General features: G+C 41.1%; 1 protein-coding gene and 1 long non-coding RNA gene across 6 annotated transcripts in view; one reads left to right on the top strand and one right to left on the bottom strand.

The window, feature by feature from the left end:
- The window catches only part of mazb (MYC-associated zinc finger protein b (purine-binding transcription factor)), a 33,984-nt gene continuing 13,566 nt past the window's right edge, over nt 1-20,418 (bottom strand). The window contains exons 1-8 of one of the 4 annotated variants that reach the window (XM_061967784.1): nt 18,471-18,619; nt 17,562-17,685; nt 17,240-17,435; nt 9,053-9,159; nt 8,111-8,358; nt 4,728-4,791; nt 1,081-1,252; nt 1-1,003 (exon numbers count right to left, since the gene is read on the bottom strand). In XM_061967784.1, coding sequence (XP_061823768.1) covers nt 663-1,003; nt 1,081-1,252; nt 4,728-4,791; nt 8,111-8,358; nt 9,053-9,159; nt 17,240-17,435; nt 17,562-17,603 — 1,170 coding nt within the window. In that variant the 5' untranslated portion in view covers nt 17,604-17,685; nt 18,471-18,619 and the 3' untranslated portion in view covers nt 1-662. The other 3 variants (XM_061967785.1, XM_061967783.1, XM_061967786.1) reach the window with 3 other exon arrangements.
- On the top strand, nt 12,239-18,781 carry LOC133610978 (uncharacterized). 2 transcript variants are annotated; one of them, XR_009815947.1, is made up of 2 exons: nt 12,239-12,361; nt 18,496-18,781. It is a non-coding gene; the product is annotated as an uncharacterized lncRNA (long non-coding RNA). The 2 variants fall into 2 exon arrangements; XR_009815946.1 differs by lacking the exon at nt 12,239-12,361 and adding an exon at nt 17,365-17,530.

Here is a 20,418-nt window from a genome sequence, read left to right as displayed (position 1 = left end):
ATATATATATATATATATATATATTAATGACTTTGTCCTTTTTGCTATAATTAGAGCATTTACGGCAGGGGTGTCCAAACAATTTCTCCACCGTAGGTCGATATATGCTGAACCAGTGATTCTCAAACTGTGGTACGGGCTCCATCTAGTGGTACGCCAAATAATCAAATACATATTCAAACACAGTGTTACTGTTCAAACTGTGTGTAATGTTACAGTGGCCAAAAATATCAAATATACTTGTTAAATAAAACCTCGGCCTTGTTTTTAATGAATACTTAGGCCTACTATGCTACTGTATTTTACTGTTGGTCATTATGGTGGTACTTGAGTGTTTTCTGAGGTGGAATTCAGTGATAGAAGTTTTAAAACCACCGTGCTAAGCTATTATAGTTGAAAACACAAATCATTATTAGTGTTTTATTCAATTAATTTGTTAATGTTTTTAATCATGCCGAGGGCCAACCAACAAATTGGGCACTTTGGACACCCCTGATTTGCAGGATTGTTAAGATGACAAATCCATGTTGGTTGTGAGTGTGGAATTTTTTCAGATTTTTCCAATAACGTCAAAAAAAGACGAGCATCTACGCATCACTTCTCTTACCTTGCCCCCCTCTCCTTTAAAGGACTGAGGTTATTGCTCCTGCTGCTGGCTATCGCTAACTCTGCGACTGTGGCGCCGCAATGCTAGAGCAGTCCGTGACCAGCAGGTCTACCACCGTGCCGCCCGTCACGTACACAGTGGGCGCCGCCACCATGTTGAGGGACACAGAGCTGCTGGCGGCGACGTTAGAGGCGGCGGGGCTCTGGGCCTCCTGGCTGGCGTTGTGGGTGCCCATGTGGCCCTGGAGCTGGGTCGGCGTCTTGCAGTGGATGCCGCATAAGTGGCAGACGAGGACGCCGCCGGCGGTCGTGCCGCCGAAACCTCCCGGACTGTCCTTCCACTCCTGGCCGTGGTGCTTCTGGGCGTGCACGCGGAGGTACGTCAGCGTGGTGAAGCCTGGCGGGAGACGGAAGACAGAAAGTGAAAGATTTGAGGCCAGGACAGTGTATGGCTGTCTTTTGTCCTGGACTTACTGCGGTTGCACAGGTGGCAGACGTGGTGCTGAGACTGGTTGTGCACCCTCATGTGATCGGTGATGTAAGCGGCCGACAGGAGCTTGCCACAGATGTGACACGGGACCTTCTCCTCATGGCGAATCATATGAGCACGCAAACGATCTTTCGTGGCAAAGCTGGACTCGCATGTCTAGGACACACAACAACAATGCGGGTCTTCTACTTATTGTGCTGCTTAAATGAATACAACTAGAAACTTCAGTGGACCACCACCAATGTTCCCTCTAATTTTTCATGTGTGTGAGCAAACGCACAAACTCCCTGAGCATTCAGTGGAGCAACATGTGAGCAACATCAGACGTGCACACTGTGGCCACACCAGCATCACACCTGTCCCAAACCTGACATCACAACAATTTAAATGTTTTATTAAAATAATTTGCTGATATAAGTGATTTTGCCCTCTTACAATAATAACAAAAAACATGTTTTTCATGACCTATGTGCTAGTATTGTATGCCTGGCTGCAGGTCCTGCCTTTAAAAGAAATGTTACCCCTTTCAGAGATTACATTTAGTTCCTGTAACTTTCTGTCTGTAAAATACATCTTTTAATAGCATTTATGAAATCTAGGGACAATATTTCATGAATAATATCCTTAGATTAACATTCTTAATAAATGGCAGTAAAATAAGCACACATCAGAGTGTTACAACCTGGCCATGAGTGCTTGTGTTAGTGCAGGTGAGAGAGCGAGTGGCTTCTGTTGAAACGACGGATGATAACGTTGGTTTAAGCCTGGTTTGTATGGCAGAAAATTACCAGTTTTTATAGATAAAAGTTTTTTTTACTCATGTTTTTTGTGTGGTTACAAACAGTTTTGCTCAATAAAGTGATTGCTGGAATTCCTGTCCGTAAAGTGTCTCGACAGACGATAATTGAACTGTGTTGACAAAGGTTGTTTTATTCATTGGGGCCACTCTTGTTGTCGCCTGTCACTCACAGAGTTGCATTGCAAAATCATACAGAATAAATTGTAATGTGTTTATTTTGTTTAAAGTTCAGATGGGATTTTTTGATTTCCTGCGCGGCATTCATTTGCTGTGTGCAGAGGACGCGTGAGCGGCGCGCACCTTAGAGGGAAAGTTGACCACCACAATGTATCACACCATCCAGGAAGACTATTAGCTACTGTATAGTAAATAATGGGGATCCATTTTAAACAAATAAACACCTAAATCAATAGCGACGGTAGCTCTACGTCCAGTCTAGACAGTTTGAAACAATCCTTGTAAAAAACTTTTTGCACAATTTTTATCTTATTTGAACTACTGCAACATTTCTGGTCATTAGTATTAAATACAGGACCTTCACAGACCAGTCACATGTACTAGAACAAGCAGCAACAATGGTAGAAATCCCAGCATGTAAGCTTCCTCATGAAACATTTGTAAGTACCGTATTTTTCGGACTATAAGTCGCTCCGGAGTATAAGTCGCACCGACCGAAAATGCCCAATAAATAAGGAAAAAACATATATAAGTCGCATTTTTGGGGGAAATTTATTTGATAAAACCCAACACCAAGAATAGACATTTGAAAGGCAATTTAAAATAAATAAAGAATAGTGAACAACAGGCTGAATAATGGTATGTTATATGAGGCATAAATAACCAACTGAGAACATGCCTGGTATGTTAACGTAACATATTATGGTAAGAGTCATTCAAATAACTAAGATATAGAACATGCTATACGTTTACCAAACAATCTGTCACTCCTAATCGCTAAATCCCATGAAATCTTATACGTCTAGTCTCTTACGTGAATGAGCTAAATAATATAATTTGATATTTTACGGTAATGTGTTAATAATTTCACACATAAGTCGCTCCTGAGTATAAGTCGCACCCCCGGCCAAACTATGAAAAAAACTGCGACTTATAGTCCGAAAAATACAGTAGATATTGTGCATAAAGATATTTAGTTTGCTTTGTATTGAAATTATTGACTTCGTAATGTCTTTAAATTAGTGGTCGTGTTGTTATTTGTCTGAGAGTAAAGCTCCTTTTTAATACATGTAGCGCTAAATTTGACCAGTAGAGGGCGACAACATTACAAGTCACATACAGTATGTGCAATGTTTGGTGTGTGAATGTTATGTTATTTCTATATGTGTAAACATTTGTAGTTTATTTCGTGAATATATCAACAATAAATATTCTATTATATTTATGTAAAATACACAACGGTCATTTATGTAAAATACACAATGGATGTTATACTTGCATGTTTATATTTTCAGTCTTACAAACCTAAATGAGGGAAGAAGTGTAAAGAAATAAAACTGAGGCAAGAAAATAATTAAAAACATCAATCCTCAACAAAAAAACTGGAGCTTCTTTTTCGTCATACTGTTAAACTGCATACACTGGAAATGAGTAGAGAGGGCAGAATAATGAATTTGTTGACAGTGCAGTGTGAAAGCCGATGTGTTTACTTTGCAATTAAGGAAACGCAGTCTCAGTAATATAACCTGTGGAGGCACTTCCTGACGAAATATCCACATTTCGATGTCTGGCCCTTGAGCCCTACTAGGGCTCATGAAACTGCGGCCCTCTTTATTATATAGTTGAATAGCTCTGGTCTCGACATTCTGAAACAATCTTTGTAAAAAAAAAAAAAAATTGCACAACTTTTAGGGGATTTACGGTAGTCTTGTTTGAACCAATGCAACCTTTCTGGTCATTACAGGATCTATACGGACGAGTCACAAGTATTGTAACCCCCCCCATGTTACTCAGCCAATCAAATTGCTGTTTCTGGGTGATTATGTGAGTATGAAGCAGGTATTTACAGTACTGAACCAGATATAAGACGCCCCTGAATATTAGACACCCCCCTTTTTTTTTTAAAAGACAAAACATTTTTTTTAGTAAACAATTGGTTTACTGCAAATTAAAGACAACCCTGAATATAAGACAACCTTTCAATTATATATACATATTTTTTTTTCAGCATGCTTCTAATATCTATTTAATAACTGGTAGATTGCAAAGAAAAATTATATCATATTTTCTCGCTTTTCTGCTTGTTTGATGACTTAGTTTCATTGATCAGCATTATCTTAATATTAGCATCATAGATTCTCCTCCTTGCAAACAACCTTTGAGACACATTTTTTCCAGAGGGTGCGCCAGGGTCAAAACTCTCCAGGTCACTTGTGTGTGTGTGTGTGTGTGTGTGTGCGCGCGTATGTGCGTGTGTGTCTGTGTGCGTACGTGCGTTTGTATGAGTCACATGAAGAAAAAATCTGACTCCCACATTTGGTTGGTTTGCTTGTATGAATATCTAGACTAGAATATAAGACGACTTGTATTTCCTATGTAAAAAAAAAACCAACTTCATAGTGATTCAACTAAGGTGATTGCGCCCACGGAAGGTCTATACCGTAATCATCAGGTTGACGTAATTTCCTATAATCCTGACGTGAATAAAAAAAAAAGTGGAAAAATAATGGATCTACCGTACTAACAAATATTTATGTTCAGTGTCCATGCAACTCTGATCAGCTATAAAGGGACGCTACCTTAACCATGACCCTTTGTCATCTGCAATCAATATGGTGGTCAACAAATGGAGGCTATGAGAGTGGACGTACATACCGGGCATTTGAAGGGACGCTCCGAGGAGTGCACCTGTCGCACGTGACTGTTGAGATGGTCGGGCCTTGGGAAAGACAGAAGGGTAAACGTGTGAGAAAAGCAAGGGCTTCTCCTGTAGATATTTAAAGCGGGGCTTTTCAAAATATGGCAACATACAGAGATAATATCAAAAACTCCCCAAAAATAGGATTTTCTGGAGTATATTTCGTTAAATTTTCTGCTTAGTTACTGCAGTAACTAATAAACTATGCATTCTATTGACACAATGGAAGTTCGCTTAGCAAATTTAAGGAGGTATTTTTCATTATTTTTGTTGAGACTTGGAGTAACTCAGACTTTTAGGGCACGTCGTCTTTAAGGGACTGGCGCTCATTTTGTAGTGTAGTACAGTTCAAACCCTCTTGGCTACCATGGACTGGCGTCAATATAAGCGGTATTAAAATCATCGGAATCAAAACTAAATAATAGATTTTTGGTTATTACCATCATTTTTCCTCCAAAAGAGGTTATGTGCTTTTATGTCGTTCTTCCGATGGCTAACAACGTAAAAAAAATAAAAACAGGAAAAAAGAAAGAAAGTGCATTTTGTGGTAGAATACGGGTTATTGCTGCCATGCTTTTATTTTGAAGATTACTTTGAAATAAAGAGGAAGTCACATTTTAATGATATTTGGTTTTGGCACCATTTCCTGCTGCAATAAAAGGCCACGTTTCAGAGTGGCCTTTTATTGTGGGCAGCCTTAGGGACACCTGTGCAATAATCATGCTGTTTAATCGGCATCTTGATATGCCACACCTGTGAGGTGGGATGGATTATCTTGGCAAAGAAGAAGTGCTCACTAACACAGATTTATGAACAATATTTGAAAGGAATACGTTTTTTTATGTATTTTTTTTGGGAGTATAAATATTTGTTTTTTTTCTCTCCAGCCACTGGACTAGAGCCGACCGATCTAAGTCTATGAGCACGAACTGATGAAGCCTACTCGTATTAGAAGCGAAACATCTTCTAAGACAAACCAAACAGTCCAGTTGCGATCGATTGAATGTCCTGAGATGACAATGACCTGGATGAATGAGAACATTCATAGGCGTCTTTTGTGTATATAGTTAAAGTTTTGGATCTTCGAGTTCAAATCATGAAAAATGGGAGCAAAAACTAAAGTGTTGCATTTATATTTTTGTTCAGTGTAATTTAGGGCAAAATGATGTTGAACATGTGTTGTTGTCAATAAAACAAAGCAAATATATGGATTTGGTTTTGTTCAAATAGTTTAGCATATATTGAGTCAACTACCGGTATATTGTATTGGTTTCAGTATGTTTAATGTACAAAATGTATCAAAGTGGTCTCCGCATCTTTCAGTTTTTATTCATACAGCCCTCGATGGAAAAAGTTTGGACGCCCCTGATTTACAGCAGGGCTATTGAACTAAATTGCTTTGGGGGCCACATTTCCAGAAAGCTAAGGTCTTATTTTGTGTCTTTGTATAGTCTGGAAGACCAGCGTCCTCTACAGTAGATTTGATTTTGGTCTATTTACAGTATTTTGGGAGCTTTTACCTGTTTTTAAGGAACCTCTGCAAAAAAGCTAGTCAAATATCATTTCTATGACAGCCTTCTATGGTTTTTCGGAAGTTTTTTAATCTTAATTTTCAGCACATGAATAGCACAGATGAGGAAAAGAAGAGGACCTAAAACGGAACCCTGAGGAACAGCACTACTATAATCACATAAGTTGAACAAATGAAAACTTTTTGCATCTGAAGTAAACAAGCTACAGCAACACCTTAGTTACATAAATCACATTAAGAAAAAATGTGTAACTCTCAAAAAGGAGAGGACTTAAAGGGGAGCCTTGAGGAACGCCTCAGTTATGTAAATCACAAGTTTGGACCCCAGTGTTCTACGTTTGCTAGTAGAGATGTCCGATAATGGCTTTTTTGCCGATATTCCGATATTGTCCAACTCTTAAGTCCTGATTTCGATATCAACCAATACCGATATATACAGTTGTGGAATTAACAGATTAGTATGCCTAATTTTGTTGTGATGCCCCGCTGGATGCATTAAACAATGTAACAAGGTTTTCCAAAATAAATCAACTCAAGTTATGGAAAAAAAATGCCAACATGGCACTGCCATATTTATTATTGAAGTCACAAAGTGCATTATTTTTTTTAACATGCCTCAAAACAGCAGCTTGGAATTTGGGACATGCTCTCCCTGAGAGAGCATGAGGAGGTTGAGGTGCGCTGGGTTGGGGGGGCGGGGTTGAGGTGGCGAGGGGGGTGTATATTGTAGCGTCCCGGAAGAGTTAGTGCTGCAAAGGGTTCTGGGTATTTGTTCTGTTGTGTTTATGTTGTGTTACGGTGCGGATGTTCTCCCGAAATGTGTTTGGCATTCTTGTTTGGTGTGGGTTCACAGTGTGGCGCATATTTGTAACAGTGTTAAAGTTGTTTATACAGCCACCCTCAGTGTGACCTGTATGGCTGTTGACCAAGTCTGCCTTGCATTCACTTGAAAAGCCGTAGAGATTATGTGATTGGGCCGGCACGCAAAGGCAGTGCCTTTACGGTTTATTGGTGCTCTGTACTTCTACCTAAAAGTCATACATTTTACTTTTTGAAACCGATACCGATAATTTCCGATATTACATTTTAAAGCATTTATCGGCCGATAATATCAGCAGTCCGATATTATCGGACATCCCTATTTGCTAGCAAGGTTGAAATGTCAACGTAAAGAACTGCCAATGTGTTTACAGTGGTCCAAGTTCCTTTATACGACAGGAGCGAGCTAGTGTTTTTAGGGATTTGCTGCAAAAATATTTGTCTCCCAAGTTTTGAACTGAACTTGGGGGCCTGTGTGGTCTCATTCACAGGCCGGATTTCGGCCCCGGGCCGCCATTTGAATAGACCTGGTTTGTAGTCTATATTGCGAAAGCCTAGTTCATTGTGCATCGGCTGGGAACATCTCTGCGCTGCTGACCCGTCTCCGCTCGGGATGGTGTCCTGCTGGCCCCACTATGGACTGGACTCTTACTATTATGTTGGATCCACTATGGACTGGACTCTCACAATATTATGTCAGACCCACTCGACATCCATTGCTTTCGGTCTCCCCTAGAGGGGGGGGGGGGGTTACCCACATATGCGGTCCTCTCCAAGGTTTCTCATAGTCATTCACATCGACGTCCCACTGGGGTGAGTTTTTCCTTGCCCTTATGTGGGCTTTGTACCGAGGATGTCGTTGTGGCTTGTGCAGCCCTTTGAAACACTTGTGATTTAGGGCTATATAAATAAACATTGATTGATTGATTGATTGTGCTGAGTTGTGTTTGTGTGGACAACCATAACTAGAGAGATAAAGGGTCTCCTCACCTTGAAAACGCCTTGCTGCAGTGGGGGCAGATGTAGGGCTTCTCCACGCCGCCCTGATGGGAGCGCACGTGGTGACTCATGCGGTCCTTCCTCTTGAAGCGCTGCTGGCAGATGGGACACGAGAAGGGCTTTTCGTCCGAGTGGGACAGGCGGTGGCGGTTGAGGTGGTAAACATCTCGGAAGGCTTTTCCGCACGTCTCACACGCGTGGTTCTTCCTCACCGGGGTGGGGTTCTGGTTAGCGGGCCGCTAAAGGAGGAAAGTAAGGACATATTTGAAGAAATGAAGTTATTACTTATCATCTTTTGTGGAAATCATGCAAAAATGTGTATAGTCATATTAGCGGATGGTCCCTTGTTACTTAGTATTTGAATGTTAGATGATTTTTTGTTTGTTTTCAGAGAACATGCAGGGGAGCGAGGTTGGGGCTTCTAGCACGTTTCGTAAACTTTAACTCGGGATGGATTTGGAATGTTCCCTCATTCCGGGTCTTTTAGTAAAACGTAAAACACGGGAGGTTTTTAGGCAACACACAAGACCCAAAGTCAACCATCCCTCTATGAAACAACATGCTTGAAGGTTTGGGGTTGACAACAGCCATCCGCACAAGGCCCTAACCCACCTGTACTGTCGCCCCTGTGGCCATGACGACAGCAGCAGGAGGCGGAGCATGGAGGTTTACACTAGCCATTACGTTCGGCATGGCCACCCCTTCACCATCCTGACTACCCAGATGATGCTGCTGCTGGGCCCCCGCCAGCACGACTTGATGGGCGAGAGGAGGAGGAGCGGAGAGGTGCAGCAGGGTGAGGGGCACAGCGGTCCTCTCCGCCCTCCCTCCGACACCCACCGCCATCACCGACGGGACCACCGCTAGCATCTGGCCAGCGATGCCCTCCTTCGCCCCCTCCGCCTGCTCTCTGGCCCTGTCCTTCATGCGTACCCCTGTGTGGACCGATTGGTGCCGCCGCAGGTTGTAGTTGTTCTTGAACTGCTTGTTGCAAATGGGACAGACGTGCGGCACGCGGCCCGGCCGGGACACAGGCTTCACTGGAACAAAGAAAAACAAAAAATGACAGCATGGAAAAACTCCTCACATGAATGTATAAATGATATCTCAAACAACGACACCAATTATTTTAGTGTACAAAGTTGAATATACTTTACAGTAGTCCATGTACAGCTTGTATAGCTTTACCATCCACTTAAAATGAGTCAACACCAGTGTTGCCAACTCCTCAGTAATGAAAGTAGCTATTGGCTGTCCTAAAAGTCTCTAAACGACATCATCGCCTCATTTGCATAATTGATTAAACTAGACGCTGTAGGAAAGAAGGATAACATCGGGTTTACTATGATTACAACTGCAAATGAACTTTCTTCTGTTGATCCTTAATTAGTTTCTTTCAATTTAAAAACATTTTGTTTGGCGTTGTTAAAAGTATCAAATTTAGTCAAAGGACTGGAGTATTGTGACTTTTACGAAAAAATAAATCTATTGACTGGCTCAATAACAGAGGTGGGGGAACTTATCAATAATTAATTAATATTAACATTTATTTCTTCTTATATTACATAATTTTGCTCTATTTTTCAATTGTTGCTGCACTTTGTTGAGAAGTTTTCAAGTTTTTAGAGACTTCTCCAATCCTTTTAGTGACTTTTTCAAAATCTAGCATCTTTTTTTCTGGTGTTATTGGAGACTGTGCTCGTGTTTGGAGACTCTTTACTTCTGCCTGATGTCCGCGACGAACAGCGCAAGCCTCTACAGTCCTAAAACACTCACTGACGTCACACTTGCTTAGCGCTGCTGCCCCACCTGCACTTTCTCTCCTGGAATCAGCGCCACTCTTAATATTTGCACATTGCCCATTTTGTAGATTGCTGTCCGTTGGCACAGTATATCTCGGATAAATTAAAATATGTCCACGTTGCAGACATGCTGTCTCGGCTCCAGACAATCACGTGCGTCTTGCTTACATCATCCTGTTTCGGTGATCAAAGTCTGTCGGCACATAGCCGAAAGGGCTATTTTGAGTCTATATCAGCCGAATTTTCGGTGCATAGTCAAAAGTGCGTAAATAGTAGGCTATATATATGAATACAATATACAACTTATATCAGTTCTCAATAGAGATGTCGATAAATGCGTTAAAATGTAATATCGGAAATGATCGGTATCGTTTTTTTTTATTTTATTTTTTATAATCGGTATCGATTTTCTTTTTTTTTCTTTTTTAATTAAATCAACATAAAAAACACAAGATACACTTACAATTAGTGCACCAACCCAAAAAACCTCCCTCCCCCATTTACACTCATTCACACTCATTCACACAAAAGGGTTGTTTCTTTCTGTTATTAATATTCTGGTTCCTGCATTATATATCAATATAGATCAATACAGTCTGCAAGGGATACAGTCGGTAAGCACACATGATTGTGCGTGCTGCTGGTCCACTAATAGTACAAACCTTTAACAGTTAATTTTACTAATTTTCATTAATTACTAGTTTCTATGTAACTGTTTTTATATTGTTTTACTTTCTTTTTTATTCAAGAATTGTTTTTAAATGTATTTATCTTTTTTTTTTTTTAAAGTACCTTATATTCACCATACCTGGTTGTCCAAATCAGGCATAATATTGTGTTAATTCCACGACTGTATATATTGGTTGATATCGGTATCGGTAATTAAAGAGTTGGACAATATCGGAATATCGGAATATCGGATATCGGCAAAAAGCCATTATCGGACATCCCTAGTTCTCAAGTAAAAAAAACAAAAAAATTTAAGGTATAGCGGCTTTTCATTTTAGGAGAAACCCGCAACACTAAAATTACAACAGGCAAGTAGTGTGGATTATGAAGACGCAACAATGAAGGAAAGCCTGCGTCATGTCAGACTACTGACTCAGATGAATTATAGAGTGTTGAGAGCAAGGGTGCCCAATACGTCGACCACAAGCTACCGGTCAATCGTGGAGGGTGTGTCAGTCGGTCGTCAGCCAGGCATTAAAAAAAAATAGACCTAAAAATTTGCGATCTTCACTAAGACATCACTTTTGTCACTTGATTGACATTCACGGCCCTCGAGGGTCTTGGCTGCTGCGAGATCATTATTAGGAAAAAATGACCGGGAGGAAGACGAGAAACACTTTATATTTCAACAGACTCTCGCGTCGTACGTGCTCTCAAAACTCTAAAGACCGACTGCAGAGTTCCTGCCTTCACAATAAAAGCCCTGCTTCATCCTGCCTGCACTAACAAAATAAGAGTCTCAGAAAGCTAGCGTGCACAAGCTAGCAATCTCCGGAGTTTGCCGCAGATGTATTTCTTATAAAGTGTATAAAAACGAGTATGGAAGCTGGACAAATAAGATGCCAAAAACCAACCACTTTAAATGATAAATGGGTTGTACTTGTATAGTGCTTTTCTACCTTCAAGGTACTCAAAGCGCTTTGACACTACTTCCACATTTACCCATTCACACACACATTCACACACTGATGGAGGGAGCTGCCATGCAAGGCGCTAACCAGCACCCATCAGGAGCAAGGGTGAAGTGTCTTGCTCAGGACACAACGGACATGACGAGGTTGGTACTAGGTGGGGATTGAACCAGGGACACTCGGGTTCATGTGGTATTGGACAGAAAAGAGGACTTTTTTTCTCCTCCAATCAAAAATGTGGACGTTTTCAGCACTACTGTTAATCCTGTCTGATGCCAATCAATGCAAGTCATCAGAATCAGGTAATACACCAACTTATAATCTTGTCTTCATGAAAGAAAGGAATCTATACGTGTTAAACATGCTTGTATTATCATTAAAAACATTTAACAAAAACTGATTTTTTCATAAATAAATAAATATAAATTATAGATAGATAGTAGTTTATAGATTCCTTCAGGAAAATTAAAATAGTCGAGGTTTCTGTGGTTTATCATTATACAGTGCTCAATACCTCAATACAAGCCTGTTTTGCAGGTTTCCTTGTTTGTCAGGGGATTTTTATAATAATACAATCGACGAGCAGGGAAACCTGCGAAACCGGCTTGTAGGGATGATATAGCCTCTGTGTTTTTTCCTGACCTAACGTAAATATTCTTCGACTTAGTCAATTGAAAAGTAGCTCGCCTGCAGAAAAAGTGTGGGCACCCCTGGTTTAGAGTGTCATGATTTTCTGCTTTTTGTGAGGATCTGCAACTTTTTCCGCAAAAGGCGAATCACATCAGTCCATCCAACCAGAGGTATTTAATGTTTCCTAATGCCAACATGCACTTAGGACATGTATACTAATGGTTATACAAAGCTTGGTTCAATATTTGGTCGCGTAGATATGTTTGCAGTAGTTTTGTTCAAATTAAAAGTTAGATTTACATATTAAACCAAAAAGTAAGAATGCTTGGGGCGGTGAATATAATTATTTTCAAGGTATAGAATTGATCGCAACTTGACGGTTTCGGTTGTCCTCAAAGTAGGCTTCGACAGTTCATGCTCATGGCTAGATAGGACAGCTCTATTGTAAGGGGATGGTGCAGTACACACATTATTTATCCTCTCAGGTAGTGAGTGACATGCCCCAACAAGTACGGTTCATACCTCTAAAAAGGTAGTAGACATCCCCCAACTTCAAACCATACTTATTGGGTGCATGTCACTCACTACCTGAGAGGATAAATACTTTGGGATCCTGCACCATCCCCTCAGAATAGAGCGAATAGGTATGTATGTATTTCCCCTTTAACTACAAAACCCAAAACCAGTGAAGTGGGCATGTTGTGTAATTCGTAAATAAAAACAGAATACAATGATTTGCAAATCCTTTTCACCCTATATTCAATTGAATAGACTGCAAAGACAAGATACTTAATGTTCAAACTGAGAAACTTAAATTTTTTTTTGCAAATAATCATTAACATAAAATTTAATGGCAGCAACACATTTCGAAAAAGTTGGCACAGGGATATTTTTCCCACTGTGTTACATGGCCTTTCCTTTTAACAACACTCAGTAAACGTTTGGGAACTGAGGAGACACATTTTTGAAGCTTTTCATGTGGAATTCTTTCCCATTCTTGCTTGATGTACAGCTTAAGTTGTTCAACAGTCCGGGGTCTCTGTTGTCGTATTTTAGGCTTCATATTGTGCCACACATTTTCAATGGGAGACAGTTCTGGACTACAGGCAGGCCAGTCTAGTACCCGCACTCTTTTACAATGAAGCCACGCTGTTGTAACACGTGGCTTGGCATTGTCTTGCTGAAATAAGCAGGGGTGTCCATGATAACGTTGCTTGGATGGCAACATATGTTGCTCCAAAACCTGTATGTACCTTTCAGCATTAATGGTGCCTTCACAGATGTTACCCATGCCTTGGCAACGAATACACCCCCATACCATCACAGATGCTGGCTTTTGAACTTTGCGCCTAGAACAATCCGGATGGTTATTTTCCTCTTTGTTCCGGAGGACACGGCGTCCACAGTTTCCAAAAACAATTTGAAATGTGGACTCGTCAGACCACAAAACACTTTTCCACTTTGCATCAGTCCATTTTAGATGAGCTCGGGCCCAGCGAAGCAGGCGGCGTTTCTGGGTGTTGTTGATAAATGGCTTTCACTTTGCATAGTAGAGTTTTAACTTGCACTTACAGATGTAGCGACCAACTGTAGTTACTGACAGTGGTTTTCTGAAGTGTTCCTGAGCCCATGTGGTGATATCCTTTACACACCGATGTTGCTTTTTGATGCAGTACCGCCTGAGGGATCGAAGGTCCGTAATTTAATCGCTTACTTGCAGTGATTTCCCCAGATTCTCCGAACCTTTTGATGATATTACGGACGGTAGATGGTGAAATCCCTTACTGCTTGTTGAGAAATGTTGTTCGTAAACTGTTGGACAATTTGCTCACGCATTTGTTCACAAAGCGGTGACCCTCGCCCATCCTTGTTTGTGAATGACTGAGCATTTCATGGAATCTGCTTTTATACCCAATCATGGCACCCACCTATTACCAATTAGCCTGTTCACCTGTGGGATGTTCCAAATAAGTGTTCGATGAGCACTCAACTTTCTCAGTCTTTTTTGCCACTTGTGCCAGCTTTTTTGAGACATGTTGCAGGCATCAAATTCCAAATGAGGTAATATTTGCTAAAAAATAACAACGTTTTCCAGTTCGAACATTTAGTATCTTGTCTTTGCAGTCTATTTAATTGAATATAGGTTGAAAAGGATTTGCAAATCATTGTATTCTGTTTTTATTTACGATTTACACATCATGCCAACTTCACTGGTTTTGGGTTTTGTATACGCAATTGTTTAGTAAGTACATTTTATTTACGGAGCGCTTTTCACAGATAAAATCACAAAGCGCTGTACAAAACATCCATCCATTTTCTATCGCTTGTCCCTTTCATAGGTGAAGTAAAACAACAATTCAATTAAAACAACAGGGGCAATATCATAACAAGGATACAAAGTGGATTAAAATTGATGGTTAAAATGTGCATTAACTGAAATCTTTACTAAAAAGAGAAGTTTTCAAATGTTTCAACACAGTTAAGATCACGGAGGGACTGGTGCAAATTGTTCCAGAGTCTGGGAGCTATAGCCTGGAATGCCAGGTCTGCACTGGTTTTAAAACAAGTTTTGGGGATCTTTAGAAGACCCTGGCCTGAAGACCGGAGGATGCGCCCTGAGGAGTAGAGGCATAGCAAATCCGTGATGTACTGAGGGGCCCCACCATGCAACGCACGGAATGTCAGGACTAAAATCTTAAACTCAATGCGGAATTTAACTGGAAGCCAATGAAGACTGGATAGAACGGGGGTCACATGGGCTGTTCTGGGTGCACCGGTCAAAAGTCTGGCAGCCGCATTTTGTACCTTCTGAAGTCTCTTTAGTGTTGACTTGTTGAAGAGAGTAAAAAGAGAATTGCATAGTCCAGGGGTCGGCAACCCGCGGCTCTAGAGCTGCATGCGGCTCTTTAGCGCTGCCCTAGTGGCTCTCTGGAGCTTTTTCAGAAATGTATGAAAAATGGAAAAAGATGAGGGGAAAACAATCTATTTTTTGTTTTAATATGGTTTCTGTAGGACAAACATGACACAAACCTCCCTAATTGTTATAAAGCACACTGTTTATATTAAACATGCTTCACTGATTCGAGTATTTGGCGAGCCCCGTTTTGTCCTACTAATTTTGGCGGTCCTTGAACTCACCGTAGTTTGTTTACATCAGGGGTGCTCACACTTTTTCTGCAGGCGAGCTACTTTTCAATTGATCAAGTCGTGGGGATCTACCTCATTCATATATATAATTTATATTTACTTATTTATGAAACATATGTTTTTGTTAACAAGTTAAAGGTGTTTAATGATAATACAAGCATGTTTAACACATATAGTTAATATTGTTAATACATTAAAGGTGTTTAATGAAAATACAAGTATGTTTAATACATATAGTTAATATTGTTAACAAGTTAAAGGTGTTTAATGATAATACAAGCATGTTTAACACATATAGTTAATATTGTTAACAAGTTAAAGGTGTTTAAAGATAATACAAGCATGTTTAACACATATAGATTCCTTTCTTTCATGAAGACAAGAATATAAGTTGGTGTATTACCTGATTCTGATGACTTGCATTGATTGGAATCAGACAGTGGTGCTGATAAGGTCCGCATTTTCGAATAGAGTAGAAAAAAAGTCCTCCTTTCTGTCCAATACCACATGAAAGTGGTTGCTTTTTGGCATCTTATTTATCCAGCTTCTGTACTCCTTTTTATACACTTTACAAGAAATACATTGTTGGCAAACTCCGTAGCTTGCTAGCTTCCTGAGACTCTTATTTTGGTAGCGCAAGCAGGATGAAGCAGAGCTTTTATTGTGCAACTGTGCGGTCGGTCTTTGGAGTTTTGACGACAGGTACGGCGCCAGAGTCTGTTGAAATAAAGTGTTTCTCGCCTTCCAGTCGGTAATTTTAATGAGCTGGCAGCAGCCAGCGTCATCTCAGAAGACCCTCGGGTGCCGTGAATGTCAATCAAGTGACAAAAGTGACGTCATAGTGAAGATTTATGATCGCTCATTTTTAGGACTATTTTTTTAATGCCTGGCTGGTGGGGCTTCACGGTGGCAGAGGGGTTAGTGCATCTGCCTCACAATACGAAGGTCCTGAGTAGTCTTGGGTTCAATCCCGGGCTCGGGATCTTTCTGTGTGGAGTTTGCATGTTCTCCCCGTGACTGCGTGGGTTCCCTCCGGGTACTCCGGCTTCCTCCCACCTCCAAAGACATGCACCTGGGGATAAGTTGATTGGCAACACTAAAATTGGCCCTAGTGTGTGGATGTGAGTGTGAATGTTGTCTGTCTATCTGTGTTGGCCCTGCGATGAGGTGGCGACTTGTCCAGGGTGTACCCCGCCTTCCGCCCGATTGTAGCTGAGATAGGCTCCAGCGCCCCCCGCGACCCCAAAGGGAATAAGCGGTAGAAAATGGATGATCGACTGACACACCCTCCGAGATCGACCGGTAGCTCGCGATCGACGTAATGAGCACCCCTGGTTTACATGTATAACTTTCTAGGACGTGTTTTATGCCACTTCTTTTTCTGTCTCATTTTGTCCACCAAACTTTTAAGGTTGTGCATGAAAGGTGAGTTTTGTTGATGTTATTGACTTGTTGGAGTGCTAATTAGACATATTTGGTCACTGCATGACTGCAAGCTAATCGATGCTAACGTGCTATTTAGGCTAGCTATATGTACATATTGCCTCATTTCTAGCTATATTTGAGGTCATTTAGTTTCCTTTAAGTCCTCTTAATTCAATGTATATCTCATGACACACTATCTGTATGTAATATGGCTTTTAATTTTTTGCGGCTCCAGACAGATTTGTTTTGTATTTTTGGTCCAATATGGCTCTTTCAACATTTTGGGTTGCCGACCCCTGGCATAGTCAATGCCAGACGAAATGAATGCGCGAAAGATCATTTCGAGATCCAATTTTGACACCAAATTTCTGCATTCATTATCCAATGTGGGATTTGGTCCTAGTGTATTTACTACTAATAACATGCCAAGAAACAAGCCTGCTGTAGTGCAAGGTATTATGTCTGTGAAGGTGTACCTAATGACGTGGCCGCTGGGTGTGCGTCAGATCCACGGGCCTCACTGGGAAGGGGTTCCTCGCTGAGGGCGGTGGTGTCCACGGTGGAGGGAGGCTGATCTATGTGCTCAGTGGGTGGGGTTTGGGGAGAGCTTGTGTGCACTGACATCAGCTCCGATTGGAGGCTCCCCTCCGCCTGGTTTTGGGTGGGAGTATTCTGCAGAGACAAGCAGACAGAGACAGGCCATCATCACCTGAGCCAGTCACAGATCAGCGTTGCTTTCAAGAAGATGTCAGTGTATGGAATTTGGGGTAGGGTGGAAAAAAAGAAATTGTGTCTCACCAAGCCTACCTGGAAAAGGAAATTGCTCCAAGCAGCATCCATTTTGCAGCAGTGAGATGAAGGCTATAGTCAGCTAGCTTCTGGTTGAGATCGAGGACAGCCTTCGCATGGCTTGGATGTGCGCCTCAAAAAAAAAAAAGCTTGAGTCGCCACACCCGATGTTAGAAAACAAAACAAAAATGGCGGGGATTGTTGTTTATTACAAAAATGTGGCGCGCCAAGCTGCTGGTGTCACGGAGGCGGCATGATGATGTAAGTAAGCCAAATGGGCGCAGCAGTGAACGAAAATCGGCCGCACAAACCCCACACAGGCCGGCCCCTACAATGGCTCTGCTTGAACTTCGAGCTTGGATTAATGCAACAATAACCTGCTTTAGTCTCGAGTTAAACGCTGAAAAAAATACATCACTACACAAGTGAAGTAAAAGTCATTTCCCCCCACACGGGAGAGTAAATATGGGTTATAAAACACGTCATGCTTTGTTTTTTAATGAGTCAATCTATGTTTCCGAGTTCCTCCGATTAGGCCACTCGGTTGTTTGTCGAAGCCTCGTTGTCGGAGTCAAGCCCCGAGCCGAGCGAGCGGCGCTCTCGCCGGGCCGCGGCCCGTCGCTCCACCTCGGCCGCTCAGCTGCGAGGATGTCATCTTTCTTTTTTTATCGCCCGCTACTCCCTCCGCCCTCCCTGTCTCTTTCTTCCTTTTCTTTTTTAATTCCTCGTTCTTCTCCCCCTCCTCTCCTTTTTCTCGCACCGCTATGTCCCACTTTGCTTTTAAAGGGATAGGGCTTCCTCTTCGGCGCAACCCCCTCTCGCTTCCGTCTCCTGCGGCCCGAGTCCTGGCCTCCTCCTCCCCCTCCGTCCTTCCTTCCTTCCTGCCCGGGCGTGTCGGCCGACGCAAAATACACTCACGGTTTGTTTTTCTCCTCCATGCCAGCTGGATCGGGTCGTGGTTCAGCTCTCCCCCCTGCGTCGCGGAACCTGCACCGGAACCAGCACCGAGACTTTTCATCAACGACCTAGCCGAGGACGACGAGCCTTAAAGGGCGGTGCAAGTCGAGCTCCCCGTCGGCCTGCAATAATGATGTCAGAGTCGGATATAGCACACTCTGCACGCACAATGCGCTTATTTGCATAACATTTCGATCATCTATAACCATGCCAAATGCATTTTATATGAATCTCCCATACACTACTGCTCCAATAAAGGTTATGCACACTCATGAATTTGTTTGTGTGCTGCACACAAAAGGGGGGAAATGTGTCGACAACACATGCACCCCCACTGTGTTGCCTGTGCGGTTGGTGCACCACGCGGTGGCGCTATTATTAAACCTCAGAAAGCGGCTTGACTTGAAATTTCTCACACAAAACAACAGCTTTGTTTAGAAGTTGCATGCTTTCGCTCATTAAACTAACCGACTCCTTATTTGAAAAGATGCTTCTCGATCTTTCTCCAAGTACCACCGTAATGACCAACATTAACATAGTAGGCCTAAGTATTCATTAACAACGAGTCAGAAAGTATATTTCATATTTTTGGCCACTGTAACATTACACACAGTTTTAATATTAACACTGTGTTTGAATATTTAATTAGGTGATTATTTAGCACACCACTAGATCAGGGGTCACATGGAGAAAAATCTACTCCCAAGTGGTGAAATCTCGGCACGATCATTTAAAAATAAAGACAACTTCAGATTGTTTTCTTTGTTTAAAAATAGAACAAGCACATTCTGAAAATTTACAAATCATAATGTTGTTGTTGTTTTTTTTACACTTACATGTTGCGGTTAATAGTATTCTATCTTTACTTGTCGTTATTTAACTGTACTTTCTGAATAAATGATGTGATATTGTTCATCAGTCAACTCAATGGTGTTGATTTTCAATCTATCAAGATAAGAAAATAATATTCAAATCAAATTACAGGATGTTATTTATTAGGGGTGTGGGAAAAAATCGATTCCAATTCAAATCGCCATTCTCACGTTGTACGATTCAGTATCGATTTTTTTTAATTTTTTTTTTTAAAGAAAATGTACCCAGCAACATTCAGAACAGCAATAAACAGAGCAATTGAGAGGAGACACAAACACGACACAGAACAATCCAAAATTAGTGAAACAAAAATGAATATTATCAATATTAGTAACAATTTCAACTTAGCAGTGATTAAAAATCCCTCATTGACATTATCATTAGACATTTATAAAAAAATTAAAAAGAACAATAGTGTCACAGTGGCTTACACTTGCATCGCATCTCATAAGCTTGACAACACACTGTGTCCAATCATTTCACAAAGATAAAATAAGTCATATTTTTAGTTCATTTAATAGTTAAAACAAATTTACATTATTACAATCAGTTGATAAAACATTGTCCTTTACAATTATAAACGCTTTTTACAAAAATCTACTACTCTGCTTGCATGTCAGCAGACTGGGGTAGATCCTGCTGAAATCCTATGCATTGAATGAATAGAGAATTGTTTTGAATCGGAAAAATATCGTTTTTGAATCGAGAATCGTGTTGAATCAATTTATAATCGAATCGTGACCCCAAGAATCGATATTGAATCGAATCGTGGGACACCCAAAGATTCGCAGCCCTAATATTTATGTAGTTTGATCATTTTCCTCGACTGGTGCACTAACATGTGGTTTATTTTGCACATACGTAGCATCATCTATAAAGATACAAATAATTGCTATTGTGACATCTAGTGGACACATTTACAACAGCAGTTTCTTTCATAAAAAAATTCGGGCTCATTTTTATACTTAGCAAACTCATTCCGCCTGTTCGGCCCGCGGGCTGTACGTTTGACACCACTGCACTAGATGGAGCCTGC

This window comes from Nerophis lumbriciformis, linkage group LG11, assembly GCF_033978685.3.
Source record: "Nerophis lumbriciformis linkage group LG11, RoL_Nlum_v2.1, whole genome shotgun sequence".
Taxonomy (NCBI): Eukaryota; Metazoa; Chordata; class Actinopteri; order Syngnathiformes; family Syngnathidae; genus Nerophis; species Nerophis lumbriciformis.
This window is presented reverse-complemented; position numbering and strand designations above follow the sequence as displayed.